Source organism: Xenopus tropicalis, chromosome 1, assembly GCF_000004195.4.
Source record: "Xenopus tropicalis strain Nigerian chromosome 1, UCB_Xtro_10.0, whole genome shotgun sequence".
Lineage (NCBI taxonomy): Eukaryota > Metazoa > Chordata > Amphibia > Anura > Pipidae > Xenopus > Xenopus tropicalis.
This window is the reverse complement of record NC_030677.2, coordinates 104,821,449-104,841,671: the sequence shown is the minus strand read 5'-3', so window position 1 is coordinate 104,841,671 and position 20,223 is coordinate 104,821,449. Positions and strand designations below refer to the sequence as shown.

At 36.8% G+C, this 20,223-nt stretch overlaps 3 protein-coding genes across 3 annotated transcripts; all 3 read right to left on the bottom strand.

Annotated features, from left to right (window-relative positions):
* Positions 1-3,015: 3,015 nt before the first annotated feature.
* On the bottom strand, positions 3,016-4,938 carry crygdl.14 (crystallin gamma D like gene 14). Its single transcript, XM_002934779.5, has 3 exons — positions 4,852-4,938; positions 3,662-3,904; positions 3,016-3,331 (listed from the first exon to the last, which is right to left on the bottom strand). Exons 1-3 carry the CDS (start codon positions 4,858-4,860, stop codon positions 3,056-3,058), a joined length of 528 nt encoding a protein of 175 aa, XP_002934825.2. The 5' UTR covers positions 4,861-4,938; the 3' UTR covers positions 3,016-3,055.
* Positions 4,939-7,717: 2,779 nt separating this feature from the next.
* On the bottom strand, positions 7,718-10,034 carry crygdl.13 (crystallin gamma D like gene 13). The gene is made up of 3 exons (XM_002934778.3): positions 9,935-10,034; positions 8,452-8,694; positions 7,718-8,049 (listed from the first exon to the last, which is right to left on the bottom strand). Exons 1-3 carry the CDS (start codon positions 9,941-9,943, stop codon positions 7,774-7,776), a joined length of 528 nt encoding a protein of 175 aa, XP_002934824.2. The 5' UTR covers positions 9,944-10,034; the 3' UTR covers positions 7,718-7,773.
* A 4,575-nt stretch (positions 10,035-14,609) lies between these two features.
* crygdl.12 (crystallin gamma D like gene 12) lies at positions 14,610-18,290 on the bottom strand. Its single transcript, XM_002934781.5, has 3 exons — positions 18,192-18,290; positions 15,246-15,488; positions 14,610-14,940 (listed from the first exon to the last, which is right to left on the bottom strand). The coding sequence occupies exons 1-3, from the start codon at positions 18,198-18,200 to the stop codon at positions 14,665-14,667; spliced, it is 528 nt and encodes a 175-aa protein (XP_002934827.2). The 5' UTR covers positions 18,201-18,290; the 3' UTR covers positions 14,610-14,664.
* Positions 18,291-20,223: the final 1,933 nt, after the last annotated feature.

The window sequence follows — 20,223 nt, the reverse complement described above, 5'->3', positions numbered from 1 at the left end:
TGAGTAAAATGCCTATAGATTCAGTGAGCATATCTGAGGAACCTTCCCACCTGCTACTGCCATTCTGCAAAGCTATAGCACAACAACCTACCTGCTAATGGCAAAACTCACTTCATTTCTACTGATTATAATCTCCTTATTGCCTCATTCACTCCCCTTTAGCCTAAGCGTACTCAGACTTAAAACCCACACCCCTGGCTAAATTTGCAAACCAAATTCTTACATGCCTGAGTAAGGTCTGTGAAACATATGTGGAGCTAATCCCATACACAAGTAAACTTTATCCATTATAAATTTCTATTAGCTTTCCTTAACTCCATCTTGTCAAAGGCCAAGCAGCAATAATACAATACCCTTATAAACAACAATAAATCCAACCTGCGACATCTGTTTTCTATATTCAATACGCTTCTGCATCCCTCATCGACTCAATTACAGGATTTCGCTGATTTCTTCAAAAGCAAAGTGGAGTCTATCCGCAATCAGACTCACCTCCAAACAAAGTGCAGAGTTGACAGGGTTGATGAGTTTGATATGCAGAAGGGGACTGAGGAAGGAGGAGCTGGTTTGTATTAATAGAGATTAATATAAACCAGCTCCTCCTTCCTCAGTCCCCTTCTGCATGTCTTAGCTCTTTCAAGCCTGTAACTGCCTCCGAAGTCTCCCGGCTTCTTTTGTCAGCTCCCCTCACCACTTGCGTTTTTTACTCTATGCCTTCTTCTCTGCTTAAACACTGTGCTGCTGAACTTACTCCAGCTCTTCCTCACATTTTTAATCCTTCTCTGGTTTCTGGAATTTTTCCCTCAGGCCTGTGATCTTATCCTTGAAAAGGCCGCGCTGGACCCTTCCTGTCTCTCTAATTACCATTTTGTCTCATATCTACCACTTGCCTCCAAAATCTTAGAACCCATAGATGCATAATCTGTTCGACCTGCTGCAATCTGGTTTCAGGCCTGCACACTCTACTGAGACGGCCTTGTGCAGAGTTACAATTGATCTTCAGGTTGCCAAAGCCAAAGGTCACTCTTCTATATTAATCCTCCTCGATTTATTGGCTGCATTTGAAACAGTTGACTACTCCTTCCTGTCTTTTATGCTAACAAAATCTCATCTTCAGTTCCACTTAAAGTAGGGGTAAGGCAAGGCTCTGTACTTGGTCCATTGTTATTCTCTCTGTACACACTGTCTTTGGGAGATCCCATCCGCTCATTGGGCTTTAAATATCATCTATATGCTGATGATATCCAAATTTATTTTTCAACCCCTTCGTTAACAGTTGAAACTGAGACTCAAATCTCTAACTGCCTCCTAGCAATCTCTAATTGGATGAACCAATCCCACCTCAAAATGAACCTAAAAAAACGAAACTAGGCCTAAACCTAGAACTAGTCCTCCTTTACAATCTCTGTTGATGGCACACTCATCAACCCTGTCAACTCGGCACTTTGTTTGGGGGTGATCTTTGACTCCTCTCTTTCCTTCTCTGACCATATTAACACCACTATCAAAACATGTTACTTTTTCTTATGCAATTTTGTGAAAATGTGTCCCTTTCTTTCTACTGTAACAGCTAGGCTGCTCATGCATGCTCTCATTCTATCCCATCTAGACTACTGTAACCTGCTACTAACTGGTCTCCCTGACTCCCATCTCTCCCCCCTACAGTCTGTATACTGTACTGCTGCCAGAATTCTCCTCCTCTCATCCAAGAGAGTTCAGGCCCTTCCACTGCTAAAATCCTTATTGTGGCTTTCCATTAAACAAAGAATATCTTACAAACTCATTTTCTTAATCTTTAAAGCCCTCCATTCCTCTATGATTCACAACATCTCTTCTCTTGTGTCTCCATATGTTCCTGGCCAACTCCTCTGTTCCTCACAGAGCAACTGCTTGGTTGCACCCCCCTACTAATACTGCCGTTTCCCACCTTAACCCTTTCTGCCTTGCTGCCCCTTACATTTGGAATGCCCTCCCTGATTTCCTCCAGAGAGAATCCTCCCTCAGTCTTTTTAAAACTAAACTTAAAGCCTACCTATTGGAGCACTCACAAAGCACCTAATCTGGGATGTGGCACTTAAATTGCAGTGTCACCCACTGTGACCTACAGCACTTATATTTGCCTATTTGTGTCTATAAGTTACCCTCCCATTTCGATTATAAGATCTATGGGGCAGGGACCTCCATCCTCTTTTTTTTCTTTGATTCTTAATTTATTCCAAATGTACCTTGTATTTATATGTATTTATTATTATACTTTGTATTTATCTATTGTTATTTTAATAAGCCCCTGTTGTATTCAACTATTCTACTGTACAGTACTGCATTAAATAAAGATATACATACGTTTATAGTTGAGGCTGAGTAGTTTTTTTTTTTAAAGCTTTCCCATTCTCAGTCAAATAATTTTTTACCCTTTATGATTACACGAGGAGGCCCATGTATTGACATTCTCATTTTTGTAGTTTAAGTAGTTTTTAAAACTATGATTAAACTCACTTTCTCTAAACCATGAATGCAAGTAATGTATTAAAAATGTACAAATGAAAAAAGCAGAAAAATGTGAAAATCAGGAATGTTTCAAGTTTTTCAATGAATGGAGTGTTCATGACACAATATGACCCCAGCATTTCATGATGGTGTGGCCACAGAAATATTTGACACAGAATGTCCCCAGAAATTGATGGCAAAGCATGGCCCCAATATTTCATGATACAGGATGGCCAAGTAATAAAGACACCATGTGGTCACAAATATGTTTTGGCCCAGTGAGACCTCAAAAGTGTTGCCTCATTGTCCCAGCATTACATGGAACAGGAAGGCCCCAGCACTTCATGAAACAGCATGACACCAGCATTTTATGGCAAAGACATAATGTTTCCAGACTTGTTTTGGCAAGCCTATCTTCATAAATAACATCTAGCAATTTTCATTATTATTTTTTGCTCTCATTTCAGACATGTATATTTGTATTTGTGTAATGCAGACTAAATTGACACAACATTTATAAACACGTTGTTTGGAATTATTATATTTTTATTTAAAGTTTCCAAATGATTTAAAATCTGTGATAAATCCTTCTAAATGATCCAATTCTGGCGCCTGAGGCTCCCCAGTCACTGTATCTCCTGTATTGTCCAGGTCTCAGGTAGTACTGACGTCCCCTGTAGTTGGGTTCCTCATAGAACATCCAGTGGCCATCAAACACATTGCAGGAGTGAATGTCATGGAAACGGAATCGATCATAAGTATTGGGGCAGTCATCAAAGAACTCCATCATCTGCCCTTGGTAGTCTCCTCTTTCGTAGATTCTCATTTTGTATTGGCCATGGTACTTTAATGAAATGCAAAAATATGGTCATGGTTCATGACTAGCCTCTAAAATCCTTTCCATAGCTTGTTTTTTCATTTCTATGTAATTCCTACTTAAAATGTATATATGCTCAAGCGTTAAAATTGAACAATGTCCCCTCTTCTTTAGAATGTCACAATCATTGCTTAATCATATATTAAGCTGCTGTTTAAAACTTTAGATATTAAATACTAACATACAGTAAAGGATAATCACCATAATTGTTTTCATTAGAAGTGGAAAAACATAGATGACTAACTCTCTAACTATCCTATTTTCTCTAAAAGGAGATAAGCACATTACATAACTTACATGGGGAATAAAGCGGCAGGACCTGATGGAATCATTGAAGCCCATCCATCTCTGAAAGTCTGGGTATTCTCCTTGCCAGAGGTAATACTGGTGTCCCCTGTAACTGGGGTGCTCATAGAGGATCCAGTTACCACCCTCTACCCTGATGGAGTTGCAGTGATTGAAGTATGAGGACAGGTCAGAACAGTCTGAGCCGCACTCATAGTGGCGGCCTTGGAAGTTCCTTTCCTCATAGAAAAAGATCTGAAGAAAGATATTGTTGATTCAATATTACAAATAAAATTAGGGCATAGGCACAATTTTCAAGACGAATATTTATTTTGTGGTTCTGTTTTTTGAAAAGTTTTTAATCTTTACTGAGATGGAGGAATGTACCTTTAAATATTGCAGTTTCCATATGTTAAATTTGTTAAATGTAAGTTAAGGTACATAAATACTAATCAGGAGGTAAAGAATGGAAGCAAAAACTGATACAGAAATATATGTAATATTTTATAGTGATTTCTTATCTCAGCAAGCTTGTTAATAGTGTTACCTACCATAATTATTTTTTAAAAGACAACAAAATTAGAAGATAATTATAGGTGAAAAAAAATGAAACATATTATAAGGTGCCCCACAACCACAATTCATTTCTATCTAATTATCAGTGCAGCTATCATTCTGTTTATTACGATACCATAGATTTAAGTACAACACATCTTTTTGATTGCTAGGGCCAGAGAAAATACAGTTCTTCAACTGTACAACACTGAATGTAGAGCAGTTAAGAGTTACTTTGTAAGGCTGTCATTTTGTGTTTTAAAAAATTTAAAAGGTCCCATGTTTGCTCAAATTTGCTGTTAAGCCATTTTCATAAAATGTAAGTGGTCCTTTTCTATGCATTTTTTGTATTGATATCATAACTATTCATATAAGCCAAAATCTCTTTGGGTCTCAGTTTAGTATTAGCAGAATGTATATGTTTATCATTAGTACAATATCAGACTGCATATATTTTTGTTGCTATTTTGCATCTTTTAAAACTATTTTATGGCTCAAATATGGTAATGATTAACTGTAAAATGTGTTCAAAGTTTTCTATTTTCCAGAATCTTCGTTTATCTATATAGAACTGTACCTCTTTAAAAAGATAGTTCTTGGTTATGTATCATTTAGGATATATTTAAAAAATTATGGTTCTGGCTTACCTTTCCCATTTTAAATGTTTGGAAGTTTCAGTGCAAATGAAGAGTGGAAAGAGACAGCCTTTATATATGTGCTGTATTGCTGCTGCCTGCATACACTCCTGAGAACATACATTTTTGTCAAGTAAGAAAAATCTAAATATCTTTTGTCTTGTTTTCTGGCTGTGCTGTCACAGCTCTTTGCCTGTGCTTACTGGCACCTATGCTCTATAGCTTTACCTTAAGAGCAACAAAGCATTCCAAGTTCATCATTTAAGTCAATTGTCTCCATTGTTTCTATAGAAACACACACTAGGTACTATTAACAGGGAAAATATGAAACAGAAAACAATGATGATAATTGCTTGTCACTGCTTCCCACTGCAAAGAATAGGAAATTCTGCTGTCTGTGATTTGCACTGGTGTAGGGCTGAAAGGCTTACACTGCTCAGGAACTCTATAGCATTTCTGTGTGGTGTCAGCATGTGACTTCCAGTGTCTGCAATAGGCTGTCACGTTTCCCATAATTCATGGTAGTCTAAATTCTCTGGTGCCTTAACACTGAAACATCTTATTTTCTTCTGCAAATTATCAAAATAGATAGTAGTCCCTTCAGCAGTAATAAGTTACATAGAGGAAAACTTACTTACTTAAAAAAAACTTACTTAAAATGATGTGATGGAAAAATGGACCAACAATGGCATATGCCATAAAATCTATCAAGCACTGTGTAACACCTCTGACAGTTGCAATTCTTTTGTGAAAACAGTAATAGGTGTTCATAGATAAACCACCATAAATCCCTGATCTATCTGTAGTTATAACATATATCTTTGGTACCAGATAATCCATCCCATAACTCAAGACAAACAAGGCAAATTAACCTGCAGTAATGCAGTGACAGTCAAAGCCAGTGACACATTTTGTTTCCCTGGGAACAGTGCACTATAAGAGTTTGGGGGTTTGCATGGATTTAAATGCAACTAAAAAAATACTAAAAAATGTCCCCATAGCTGTAACCCCTCTTAAAAGGTTGGATAATGCCCTGGATAAACATAACCTATGTTCAGGACCATTGCAACAAAATTTTGCTCCCATAAGGAGCAATAGGGACCTCTCCCCACTGCTCCGTAAGGGAGATTAAATGTCCGCACATGAGCGATGGAAGGGGGGGTGGCCTTGGGGTACCAGGATAAGAGATCCGGCACTAGGTAATCCCTCTATGCTCTGTTTGACAGGAATGGGGCTGTTGTCTCCTTATCTTATATATATAGCAAGGTGTTATTCTGAACAACCATAACACTTAGCAAAGCTTATCTAACATTATGGGGCCTATTTATCAAAATTCTAGTTTGCATTTTTTTCACAACAAAAAGCAAATTCACATATACTGGAGAATTGTCTTAAGATCAATTAATAGTCTGTATTTATTAAGGAAAGGCGAGTAAAAGCTGACGAGGTTCAATAGAAGTCAATGAGAATTGTCTCTACTTTATTTATTTATTTTCCCAGTTATTAAAACACTCGACTTTTTTAGCCTCATTAAAAATAAATGGAACAATGTGATTCTCACCAGCGTGCAACTGTTTTTCTGAGGCAAAAAGTTTGGGAATATTTGGTTATGTTTTGTCTCTTAAAAAAGCTAGCATTTGATAACATAAATCACAAGTTATTTTTATAACATCCATGCTTTTTTTCACAAACTCAAATTTTCATAAATCTGTCAATAAATAAATGTATTCAAGGCTGAGAAGTGTTTTCAAAGCTTTCCCATTCTGAGTAAAATAATGTTTTAACCTTTATGATTAGAGTGAGTGTGTATATCTTTTAAGATTGCTAGTACTGATTTCAATAAATGTTTTAATTCTGGGTCATAAAGGCTGTTATTTATTTAGCTGCAATAACTGCCCTTCTACGAATATAACTTCTTCCATATTGTACCTAGCAGTCAGCACTACATTGGGTTCCTTTTTGCATTGGGTTCATGTCTCACTTTGTTCACTTCACATTATATGCAGTCTCTAGATACTGGACAGCACTCCAAACTGAAATCTTCATATAATTAAAATGCCTTAATTTGTTTAATTGGCACAGACAAGCACTGTAAAATTTTAGGTCCTTATTGACCCTTTTCAAGCTAGCAGCCAGCATTTAAATAAACTTCTTCTCTAGCTTATAGAAAATGCTATACCTATTAAATGTGGAAATTCCAGAGTAATATTAAACCTGTATTTATGCACTACAAAATAAGTTTTGCATCTGATGGGTGACTAGATAATCTCTTGCTTACAGTGTATTTATTGCTGTTGGCCAATCAGTGTAAAGGTGCAACTTGCCTGATAAGGTGTGGAATCTTATATATTGTTGAAAGACAGTGGTTGAAATAGGTGGAAGGATTGTAATGACCACACAGTGCAGTTCACCAGAAAAAAAAACATCCATGTAAAGCAAGGCCCTTCTGACTGACACACCTATCAGAGCACTAATATTGCCACACTGGCAAAGCATGACCCCCAGCATTTCATGATAATGTGGTCCCAGAAATATTTGACACAGTACTGTATGTCGCCAGAAACTGATGGCAAACCATTGTCCCAACATTTCATGATATAGGATGGCCTCAGAAATATAGATACCATGTGGTCACAGTAATATGTGGCACAGTGAAACCTCAAAAATGTATATTACATTATTGTCCTAGAATTTTTGGCACAGAAAGGCCTCCAACAATATGTACAGGCTTATTTTGGCAAGCCATTCTTTATAAGTAACATCTAGCATTTCCATTATTGTTCCAGACATGTGTATATATGTGCTTGTGTAATGGAGACCACATTGACATTTTAAAAATAAGATAATATAATTATAAATAAGATAATCCATAAACAGGTTGTTTTCAATTATTATGCATTTTTTATTTAAAGTTTAATTATGTTCCCAAATGATTTAAAATCTGTGATAAACCCTTCTGAATGATCCAATTCTGGCGCTTGATGCTCCCCAGTCACTGTATCTCCTGTATTGTCCAGGTCTCATGTAGTACTGACGTCCCCTGTAGTTGGGTTCCTCATAGAACATCCAGTGGCCATCAAACACATTGCAGGAGTGAATGTCATGGAAACGGAATCGATCATAAGTATTGGGGCAGTCATCAAAGAACTCCATCATCTGTCCTTGGTAGTCTCCTCTTTCATAGATTCTCATTTTGTATTGGCCATGGTGCTTTAAAGAAATGCAAAAATATTCAATACGGCTCATGAATAAGTTATTAAATCCTTTCCATGGGTTTTTCCATTTTTATGTATTTGCTTAATTAAAACTGATGCATTAACATCAAAAAAGCTACAAATTCTCTTTTTCTTTAGAATGTCACCATCATAACAGTCATAAATTACACTGCTGTTTAAAACTTTAGCTATTAAATGTTAACATTTCCTTACTTCAGTCAGTCTTATTTACTATTGCATTATATCTACTTTTAATTTTCTTGGTGTGATTGTGTAGGTTGTAAGGGTCTGTAATAGATAATCACCACAATGTTTCCATTAACACTGGAGAACTGCAAATAAATAATCCTCTAACTATCTTATAGTTTCTCCAAAAGGAGAACATTACATAACTTACATTGGGAATAAAGCGACAGGACCTGATGGAGTCATTGATGCCCATCCATCTCTGAAAGTCTGGGTATTCTCCTTGCCAGAGGTAATACTGGTGTCCCCTGTAACTGGGGTGCTCATAGAGGATCCAGTTACCACCCTCTACCCTGATGGAGTTGCAGCGATTGAAGTATGAGGACAGGTCAGAACAGTCTGAGCTGCACTCATAGTGGCGGCCTTGGAAGTTCCTGTCCTCGTAGAAGAAGATCTGAGGATTTAAGGTAGAGTAAATTTTACAAATAATATTAGGGTAAAGCCACTACCTTTAAGATGAACATTGTATTTTGTTTAATTACATGTTTTTCACCTTTTAATTCCTGAGATGCAGGAATATGCTTTTAAATATTGCAGTTTCCACACGTTAAATGTCAATTTGTTGAATACAAGTTAAGGTACATAATACTAATCAGGGGGTAAAATGAGTGAATATTAATGCAGTATTTCCAATGAAACATGTTTAATATGTTGTAGTAATTTTTTATCTTAGCAAGCTTGATCATTATGTTACCTACCATCATTGTTTTTAAAAGAGAGCAAATTTAGAAGAATTGTAAGTGAAAAAAACACTAAGAATATGAACATATTATAAGGTGCAACACAACCACTTTATTAAAAGCTTTGCCATTTTAACTTAATGCCAGGCCAACTGGGCATGTATGGGTACCTCAACAGAAAGATTTGACAGACACTTCTGCAATCTCACAATGTCTTTCTTGTTAGACACTGTCATCTGTATCCAGGCTAAGAGGGTGAATGGGACATCAGCAGATGTGGCTATGGGGCTCATCTCATTTCTAACCAGATCTGCACTTTAGGAGCATTAACCAAAATCAATTTGATCTAATTATCAGTGTGGCTATCATTCTGTGTATTGTAACAAAAATGTTTCTGATTTCTAGGGCCAGAGAAAATACGATTCTTCAGTTTGAAGGACTTATTATAGCAATGCGGTAGGGCATCATGAAATGGCTTAATGCCTAAATATCCCCTTCGATTACCCTTTGAAGAAAGTAAAAAAGAAACAAAGGTAAAAAGGATATATTTTTTTATTTTTTTAAAAAGTCATTTTTTGAAATCATTGGAACATATTTACCAGAGTGACACTTTGAATTGTACAGCAAATAAGAATTACATGGTGGGGCTCTTTACTTGTGTTTTGGAATTTTAAAAGGTCCCATGTTTGCTCTAATGAGCAGAAAATCCAACTTTATAATATTTATGTGGCCCTTTTCTATGTATTTTTAGGAGAATGTATAGTTCTATCATTAGTACAATAAAAAAAACACAACACTTTTTATAGCTATTTTGCATCTTAATTCATTTCTGGCTCAAATATGGGAATGAATAACTGTTAAATACTGTACATATGACTTGCTCTTTAAAGAGATTGATCATTTAGAAAATATTAAAACAATGGTTCTTGGATGGATAGTGGATGATGGACTTACCTTTCCCATTTTCAATGTTTGGAAGTTTCACTGTGTATTGAAGAGTGGAAAGAGACAGCCTTTATATATGTGCTGTATTGCTGCTGCCTGCATACACTACTGAGAACATACATTTTTGTCAAGTAAGGTAAATCTAAATATCTTTTGTCTTTTTTTTCTGGCTGTGCTGTCACGGCTCTTTGCCTGTGCTTACTGGCACCTATGCTCTATAGCTTTACCTTAAAGGAACTGTAACACCAAAAAATGAAAGTGTATAAAAATAATTAATATATTATATACTATTACCCTGCACTGGTAAAAGTTGTGTGTTTGCTTCATAAACACTACTACAGTTTATATAAATACCCTGCTGTGTAGCCATGGGGGCAGCCATTTAAATTGAAAAAAGGAGAAAAGGCACAGGTTACTAAGCAGATAACAGATAAGTAGCATAGATTCCCATTATATTCTACACAGTTATCTGTTATCTTCTTATGTAACCTGTGCCTTTTCTCCTTTTTTCAATTTAAATGGCTGCCCCCATGGCTACACAACAGCTATTTCTATTAACTACAGTAGTCTTTCTGAAGCAAACACACAACTTTTACCAGTGCAGGGCAACGGTACATTATATTTTAATTATTTTAAAACATTTTTATTTTTTAGTGTTACTGTTCCTTTAAGAGCAACAAAGCATTCCAAGTTCATCCATTATCAAAGGAAGTGAATAGTTTCTATTGTTTTATAGAAAAAAAACCCTTACATACACTGGTACTATTAACAAGGAAAGAATGAAACAGAAAACAATGACAGTCAAAAGGCCATAATTGCTTGTCGCTGCTTCCCACTGCAAAAAATAGGAAATTCTGCTGCCTGTGACCTGCACTGGTGTAGGGCTGAAAGGCTGACACTGCTCAGGAACTCTCTGTAGCATTTCTGTGTGGTGTCAGCATGTGACTTCCAGTGTCTGCAATAGGCTGAGTGTTTTGCTGGGGGAGAGCATTTGCAAGGGTGATGTGTTCCAAAGTGATTCGTTTATAAGTGATCTGAACAAGTTTAACAAGGAGTTTTGAATTGACATCCCTCCTCTTCTGATAAATGTGCTACTTGAATTCACTTCCATCACTGCTGTGGCCCTGTTATCTGCATTTGCTACTAACCGGCCTCCCTAACTCCCATCTTTCCCCCCTACAGTCTATATTAAATACTGCTGCCAGAATTCTCCTCCACTCATCCAGGAGAGTTCAGGCCCTTCCCCTGCTAAAGTCCTTATCGTGGCTTCCTATTAAACAAAGAATATCTTACAAACTCCTTCTCTTAACCTTCAAAACCTTCCTCTGCTCCTCACTACATCTCCTCTCTTTCCTCTATTCCTCACAGAGCAACCTTTTGGTTCTGCCCCCCCCCCACTACTACTGTTGTTTCCCACCTTAAACCTTTCTGCCTTGCTGCCCCTTAGGCTAGACAGATGAGGCGTAGGGCGGATATTTTCGGCAAGCGGAAAAGCGCTTGCTGAAAGTACCGCCCAACACCTCCTACTCGGTGCAGGTACATGTAGCCGAAATATGCATAAAAACGCGAGACTTTTAAACTCTTGCATTTTCATTTCATACGTTTTCATTTTCACTACATGTGCCTGCACCCAAGCGTATTCCATTCATTCAGGTGCAGGCACATGTAGGGCGGAATTTTCGGTAATTGTTTTTTCCTCTTGCCAAAAATATCTGCCCTACTCCTCGTCTGGCATTAGCCTTACATTTGGAATGCCCTAACCGATTTCCTCTGGAGAGAATCCTTCCTCAGTCTTCTTAAAACTAAACTTAAAGACTACCTTTTGGAGCACTCACACAGCACCTGATCTGGGAACTAGCTCTTATATTGCAGTGTTACCCTCCCATCTAGATTGTAAGCTCTATGGGCAGGGACCTCCATCATCTGGTCTCTTTGACTCTTAACTTATTGTACTTGTACCTTGTATTTATTGTTATACTTTGTATTTATCTATTATTAACTTAATAACCCCCTGTTTGTATTAATCTATTCTACTGTACAGTGCTGCGTACATAAGTAGCGCTTTATAAATAAAGATATAAATACATATACATACATTTGTATACTTTTATTGATAAATTTGCTACTTGCATTCACTTCTATCACTACTATGGCCATGTTGTCTGTATTTGTACACTTTTATTTGTCCATTTGCATTCACCCGAATCTGGTTTCTGGCTTGCGAACTCTACTAAGACAGTGTTGTGCAGAGTTACAAATGATCTTCAGGTTGCCAAAGCCAAAGGTCACTTTTCTATACTAATCCTCCTTGATCTATTGGCTGCATTTGATATGGTCGACCGCTCCCTCCTGATCTGGGAACTAGCACTTATATTGCAGTGTCACCCACTGTAACCTACAGCACTTATATTTGCCTATTTGTGTCTGTAAGTTACCCTCCCATTTAGATTGTAAGCTCTACGGGGCAGGGACCTCCATCCTCTTGTCTTTTTGATTCTTAACTTATTGCAACAGTACCTTGTATTTATGTGTATTTATTGTTATACTTTGTATTTATCTATTTTAATAACCCTGTTGTATTAATATATTCTACTGTACAGTGCTGTGTACATAAGTAGCGCTTTATAAATAAAGGTACAGGTATGGGACCTGTTATCCAGAATGCTCGGGACCTGGGGTTTTCTTCTTTCTGTAATTTGGATCTCCATTAAATATGTCTGCTAAAAATAATTTAAATAGTGAATAAACCCAATAGGCTTGTTTTGCGTCCAGTTAGGATTAATTATATTTTACATAGGATCAAGTACAAAGCACTGTTTTATAATTACAGAGAAAAAAGAAATCATTTTAAAAATTAGAATTATTTGTTCATAATGGAGTCTATGGGAGATAGTCTTTCCGTAATTCGGAACTTTCTGGATAACGGGTTTCCAGATAAGGGATCCCATACCTGTATACATACATATATAGTTTAGGCTGCGTAGGTTTTTTTTAAAGCTTTCCCATTCTCAGTCAAATCATTTTTTATCCTTTATGATTACAAGGGGAGGCCCATGAATCAACAAATCTTTTGCCAAGTAATTTATTAAAAGAGCCTTTAAAAAAAAGCACAAATTAAAAAAGCAGAAAAATACAAGAACCAAGAATTTTCACGTTTTTCAATGAATGGTATGTTTGAAAAATAACATAACCTCTAAAACCATGAAGCAAAAGAAGATATTCCAGTTGGAAACAGGACAGTTGGGCCAGTGAATTCTATATGGGCTTGACAACTTTTAGATGGTAAAGTTTTGTAGTACAGGTATGGGACCAGTTATCCAGAATGCTTGGGACCTGGAGTTTTCTGGATAATGGATCTTTCCGTAATTTGTATATCCATAACTTAAGTCTGCTACAAATTTTATAAATATTAAATAAACCTAATGGGCTTGTTTGCCTCCAATAAGGAATAATTATACCTTAGTTAGGATCAAGTACAAGGTACTGTTTTATTATTACAAAGAAAAAGGAAATCGGTTTTAAAAATTTTAATTATTTGCTTATAATGGAGTCTATGGCAGATGGCCTTTCCGTAATTTGGAACTTTCTGGAAAATGGGTTTCCAGATAAGGGATCCCATACCTGTAGTGGCTTTTATAGTTTTGATGCCTAGCAAATTACAAAAAAATTGAGTTTTAGTGCAAAAAACATGAATCATGAAAAAAATACAAGCATTAGTAAATGCCCTCCCCCCCCCCAAGTGGTTTGTGTATATTTTTTAAAATTGTTGATTCTGGGTCATAAAGGCTGTTATTTATTTAGCGGCAAGAGCTGCCCTTCTGGGCATATAAGTTCTTCCATATTGTGGCTAGCAGTCAGCATGACATTGGGTTCCCTTTTGCATTGGGTTCATGTCTCATGCCTTCAATACAAAGAATAAGCAATCTCTGGATTCTGGGCAGCACTCCAAACCAAAAATTTATATATAATTTAAATGCTCTTATTTGTTTAATTGGCACAGACCAGCACCGCAATGTTTCAGGTCCACATTGGCCCTTTGTCAAGCTAGCAGCCAGAAATCAAATATAACGTCTTCTGTACCTCAAGGAAAACACTACACCCATTTAATGTGGAAAATTCAAAGTAATATTAAAGCTGTTTTGAGGTACTACAAAATAAGCTATTCAACTGATGGGTGACTAGACAATACTGTCAATGTATTTAGTGCTGTTAGACCAATCAGTGTGAAGGTGCAACTTGTTCTGATAAGGTGTGGAATCTCATATGGTGTTAGAACATTAATTTTGCCACAGTAACACAATATGACCCAAAAGCATTTCATGACAGTATGGCCACAGAAATATTTGACACAGAATATCCCCAGAAATTGATGGCAAAGCATGGCCCCAACATAAACATAAAATGTATTGGTACAGTGAGACCTCAAAAATGTATGTCACATATGTCACATCATTGTCCCAGCATTTCAGGGCACAGGAAGGCCCCAGAACTTCATAAAATAGCATGACACCAGCATTTTATTACAAAGATGTTATGTTTACAGGCTTATTTTGGCAAGCCTATCTTTATAAGTAACATCTAGCATTTCCATTATTAACTTTTCTGCTTTGCTCAGAACTCTTGTTCCAGACATTTATATTTGTGTTGGTGTAATAGAGACTAAATCAGCACAACATTTATAAACTAGAGTTTGCAATTGTTATTTTTTTATTTAAAGATTAGTTATGTTTCCCAATGATTTAAAATCTGTGATAAATCCTTTTAAATGATCCAATTCTGGCGCCTGAGGCTCCCCAGTCACTGTATCTCCTGTATTGTCCAGGTCTCAGGTAGTACTGACGTCCTCTGTAGTTGGGTTCCTCATAGAACATCCAGTGGCCATCAAACACATTGCAGGAGTGAATGTCATGGAAACGGAATCGATCATAAGTATTGGGGCAGTCATCAAAGAACTCCATCATCTGCCCTTGGTAGTCTCCTCTCTCATAGATTCTCATTTTGTACTGGCCATGGTACTTTAAAAAAATGCAAAAATATTAAAAATGGTCATGGTTAATGAATAATCATTTCCATAGAGACATGAAAAACTCTTTATTTGTCTAATTAAAACTGATATATACTTTGTGCATGTATTAACATCAAACCTGCTACAATTGCCCCTTGTCATATATTACGGGCTGCTTAAAACTTAGGCTATTTACTTAGCCTGTACATCCAATTATGGATAATCACCACAGTCTTTTCCATTAGAACTGAAGAACTGCAAATAAGTAACCCTCTAACTATCCTATAGTTTCTCTTAAAGGAAAGAATAACTTACATGGGGAAGAAAGTGGCAGGACCTGATGGAGTCATTGAAGCCCATCCATCTCTGAAAGTCTGGGTATTCTCCTTGCCAGAGGTAATACTGGTGTCCCCTGTAACTGGGGTGCTCATAGAGGATCCAGTTACCACCCTCTACCCTGATGGAGTTGCAGCGATTGAAGTATGAGGACAGGTCAGAACAGTCTGAGCCGCACTCATAGTGGCGGCCTTGGAAGTTCCTTTCCTCGTAGAAGAAGATCTGAAGAAAGATATTGTAGATTAAAAAAAAACAAAGAAAATGAAGCATATCCTTTAACTGTTTTTTGCATAACAAACATCTTCTCAACCTCTTCCAGTTGGATTTATGCCAGGTTGCTCTACTGAAATGGCTTTAACAATAATTGATAGTTACATCTATGCTGCTAAGGACCAGAAACACTATTCCATACTCATACACCTGAATCTGTCTGCAGCATTCAATACAGTTTATTGTCTTCTTTTAACACTATCTCTTCATTCTCACCTTCAATGTAACAGTTTATGACACTACATCTCCACCTGTTGATCTGTCTGTTGAGGTGCTTCATGGGTCTTAGGGCCTATTTTGCCTCCATACATTCTCTATTTGGTGACCTTATCACATCCTTTGGCTTCTCCTATCAACTTTATGTTAATGAACACAGATCTTCCTTAACTGCTCTGATCTCAACCCTGCTATTCAGGCAAAAATAATGCAATGCCTTACCGCCGTAGCATCTTGGATGGCTGCCTGCCACCTTATTCACATGTCCATGACTATATTGCTTATATTTCCACCTATATCTGGCCCTTTCCCTCTGTTTTCATTATAGTTGACAATGTAACCCTATTTCCAGTCTCCCAAGGCAGGTTATTGGGCATCATTTCAGACCTACCTCACACATTCTCAGCCCACATTGCATCCTTCACCAGAACATGACACTTTTTTCTAAGAAACATTGTGAAAATACATCCATTCCTAAATACATCCAATACATTCCTAAATACATCCATTCCTATGTGATCCATACATCCAATTTTCTAAAACACTGGTCCAGGCCCTCATTCTCTGCAGGACAGACTATTGTAACTAGTGATGAGTGAATTTTTTCAGCAGACATGGATTCGCAGCGAATTTCCACATTTTGCTAATCTTCTTTTGCAGCAACACACCCTTGACATTTGCACTTATATCCCATGCCCTTCGGTTTCTGTTCATTTTCTTTTTCTTAAAGATTGTAAGATCTTTGGGACCTCATGCCAACTGTGTATTAAAGCCCCTAAGTAGTTTACTATCTATTATACTGTAAAACTATACTCTTGTATATGTACAATTGCAGTGCTTTAAAAGTTAATAAATAAATACAATACAACCACATATTTGGTCAGGCAGCTTTAATAGATTTACTTAACTGCCAGGCCAGCTGGGCATGTATGGGTATCTCAATGGGAAGATCAAACAAACATTCCTGTAATCTCACAATCTGTCTTGAATAAGACATCAGAATATGTGAGAGGTACTGCAGTTCCATCTCACTTGTGACCAGATCTTTTGTTTAGGAATAAAAAGAAAACAAATTCTATCTAATTATCAGTGTGGCTATCATCCTGTGTATCACAACTCTACAGACTTAGGGGCACATGTACTAATCCACAAACGTTTCGAAAAGCGTCCGAATGCGGTTTTTTCGTAATGATCAGTATTTTGCGACTTTTTCGAGCGATCAATACGAAAAAGTCGCAACAATTCACGAAAGTCATAATGGCAATGAAAAGTCGCGACAATTCACGAAAGTCATAATGGCAATGAAAAAGTCGCGACAATTCACGAAAGTCATAATTGCAATGAAAAAGTTGTGACAATTCATGAAAGTCATAATGGCTATGAAAAAGTCGCGTCAATTCACGGAATTTATTAAGGACATGAAAAAGTCACGACAATTCGCGCAAGTCGTAACGGCTACGAAAAATCGCAAAAAATACGGAAAAGTTGCAAAATGTTCGTTTTACAATCAAATTTTTCCCATTCGGATTCGTGGATTAGTAAATCAGCCCCTTAGGGTGGCCATACAATGGAGCCTGACTAGACAACCAAAATCCAAGGCTTTTGTGGTATTGGTCGCCTCGTCAATCCACCCTACACGCACCGAATATTGTCCAAAACCTTGTGCCTTTATGGCCAGCCTTAAGTCAACCAATCTTTTTGATTGCCAGAGAAAAATATAATTCTTCAGATTTGAGAGACAAATGGAAGGATCTATTATAGCAATGCAGTAGAACATTATGGAATGGCTTAAGGACTAAATATCCCCTGAGATTATGCTAAAAAGGAAACAAAAGTAAAAGAGTATATTAAAAGGAAAAAGTCAGTTTTTAGAACATATTTACCAGACTTAGACCATTGAAAGTATAGCAGATAAAAATGTTAGTTTTGAAACTGAAAAAGGTTTTATGTTTTCTCTAATGAGCTGTAAAGTCAACTTCATAAAGAGGCTTCTTTGTATGTACAACTATGGGATCTGGTGACCAAGCAATCCTATTGGGTTTAATTAATAAATAAATGATTTTCAGCAGATCCTGTAACACCATAGGTTCTGAGCATTCTGGATAACAGGTCCCACACACACCTGTATTTTTTGTTAATATTGAAACTATTCATATATGCCAAAAATGATCTCTGTTGGTTGCAGTTTAATATTAGTAGAATGTATAGTTCTATCATTAGTACAATAACAGACTGCAAATATGTTATAGCTGTTTTGCATCTTTTTTAAATTCTTTTTGGTTTAAGCATTGGAAATGAATAACTGTAAAATATGTTCAAGGTTTTCTATTTTATAGTATCCTACATTTTCTATATATGACTTCCTGTTCCTCTTTAAAGACATTGATCTTGGTTATGTATTATTTAGAATATGTATTAAAAATGATGGTTCTGACTTACCTTTCCCATTTTAAATGCTTGGAAGTTTTAGTGCAAATGAAGAGTGGAAAGAGACAGCCTTTATATATGTGCTGTATTGCTGCTGCCTGCATACACTCCTGAGAACATACATTTTGTCTAGTAAGGAAAATCTTAATATCTTTTGTTTTTTTTCTGGCTGTGCTGTCCCAGCTGTTTGCCTGTGCTTACTGGCACCTACTGTATGCTCTTCAGCTTTACCTTTAAACATAGCCTTCCAGTCATTATCTATAAAAAACACACACTAGGTACTATTAACAGGGAAATAATGCAAAAGAAAACATTGACAGTCAAAAGGCCATAATTGCTCACTGCAAAGAATATTAAATTCTGCTGCCTGTGACCTGCACTGGTGTAGGGCTGAAAGGCTGACACCGCTCAGGAACTCTCTGTAGCATTTCTGTGAGGTGTCAGCATGTGTCTGCAATAGGCTTAGTGTTTCTCAATTCATGGTAGTCTAAATTCTCTGGTGCCTTAGCATTTAACCTCTTTATTTTCTTCTGCATATTAGTGAACTAGATAGCAGTCTTCTCAGCAGTAATAAGGTACATACAACAAAACCTGTGATGGAAAATTGGAGCAATGGCATATGCCATAACATCTATCAAGTACTGCATAGCACCCTTGACAGTTGCAATTCTTTAATAAACTTGAAACCAGTACAAGTATAGGACCCATTATCCAGAATGCTTGGGACCTGGGGTTTTCCAGATAAGGGGTCTTTCTGTAATTTGGATCTCCTAATTTAAGTCTGCTAATAAAATTATTTAAACAGTAATTAAACCCAATAGGATTGTTTTGGCTCCAATTAGGATTAATTATATCTTGGTTGGGATCAAGTACAAGGTACTGTTTTATTATCAGAGAGAAAAAGGAAACCATTTTAAAAAATGTGAATTATTTGATTCAAATGGAGTCTATGGGAGATGGCCTTTCTGTAATTTGGAACTTTCCGGATAAGGGGTCCGATACCTGTAATAGTTTTTGGTGGTTAAAAATTGTTGTTATAACATCCTTCTTTAGTCCAAGATAATACTCCCGATTCTCAACAAAAATAGACACCTGCTGTGTATGTGCTTTTATTACTGTTAGAGAGAAACTCTTATGGAGGCAAATAAACCTGCAGTGATGCAGTGATCAGAGCCAGTGGTACTATTGGTTTCCCTGGGCACAGTGCACTATAAGAGGTTGGGGATTGCAAGGGGTTATTTAAATGTAACTAAAACCATACAATAAAATGTGTACATAGCTGTAACCCCTGTCATAAGGTTGGATAATGACCTGGATAAACATAGTTTACGCTAATGGTTGTTAGGTATTCCCTCTCTGCTCTTTTTCACTTTGGCAGGGGTGGGGGCAGTTGTCACCTTGTTTAATATGTTGCAAGGTGTCATTATAAACAACCATAATGCTTGCTATTTATTTGTGGTTTTGACCCTTGTCTAGTTATTTATAAAAGATCCAAATTGAAAATGCACAAACTCACATATGGAGTAAAAAAGAGAAGAACACAACAACCACACATTTTTCATTGTTTTTATATTTTACTACAAATCTTCATGGACTTAAATAAACCTCAAAATCCTCTAAAACTACAAATTAAACACAGATGGTTACAATTTGCCTATGACAACTCCCATTGACGTCTACATGACCTTGCCATCTTTTAGATGGCATATTTTTACATTTGCATTTTTTGTAGCTTTTACCCATAATAGTGAAAATTCATGTTTTTTGCAAGGTTACGCATTCAGATTCAAATTATGGAAAGACCCATTATCTGTAAAACCCCAGGTCCTAAGCATTCTGGATAACAGGTGCCATGCCTGTACATCAATAGTCTTGTTGCGTTCTATCTGTGTTCAGTGCTTACATGCACCTATGTGAGGACAAGCAAAGCAGGGAAGTGCAGAGGCAAATTCTCATGAGTTGAGCCCTTAAAAATATACCTTAAAGGAGAACTATACCCCCAGGCACTGAAAGCCCCCTCACCTCTCCCTTATCGCTTATATAC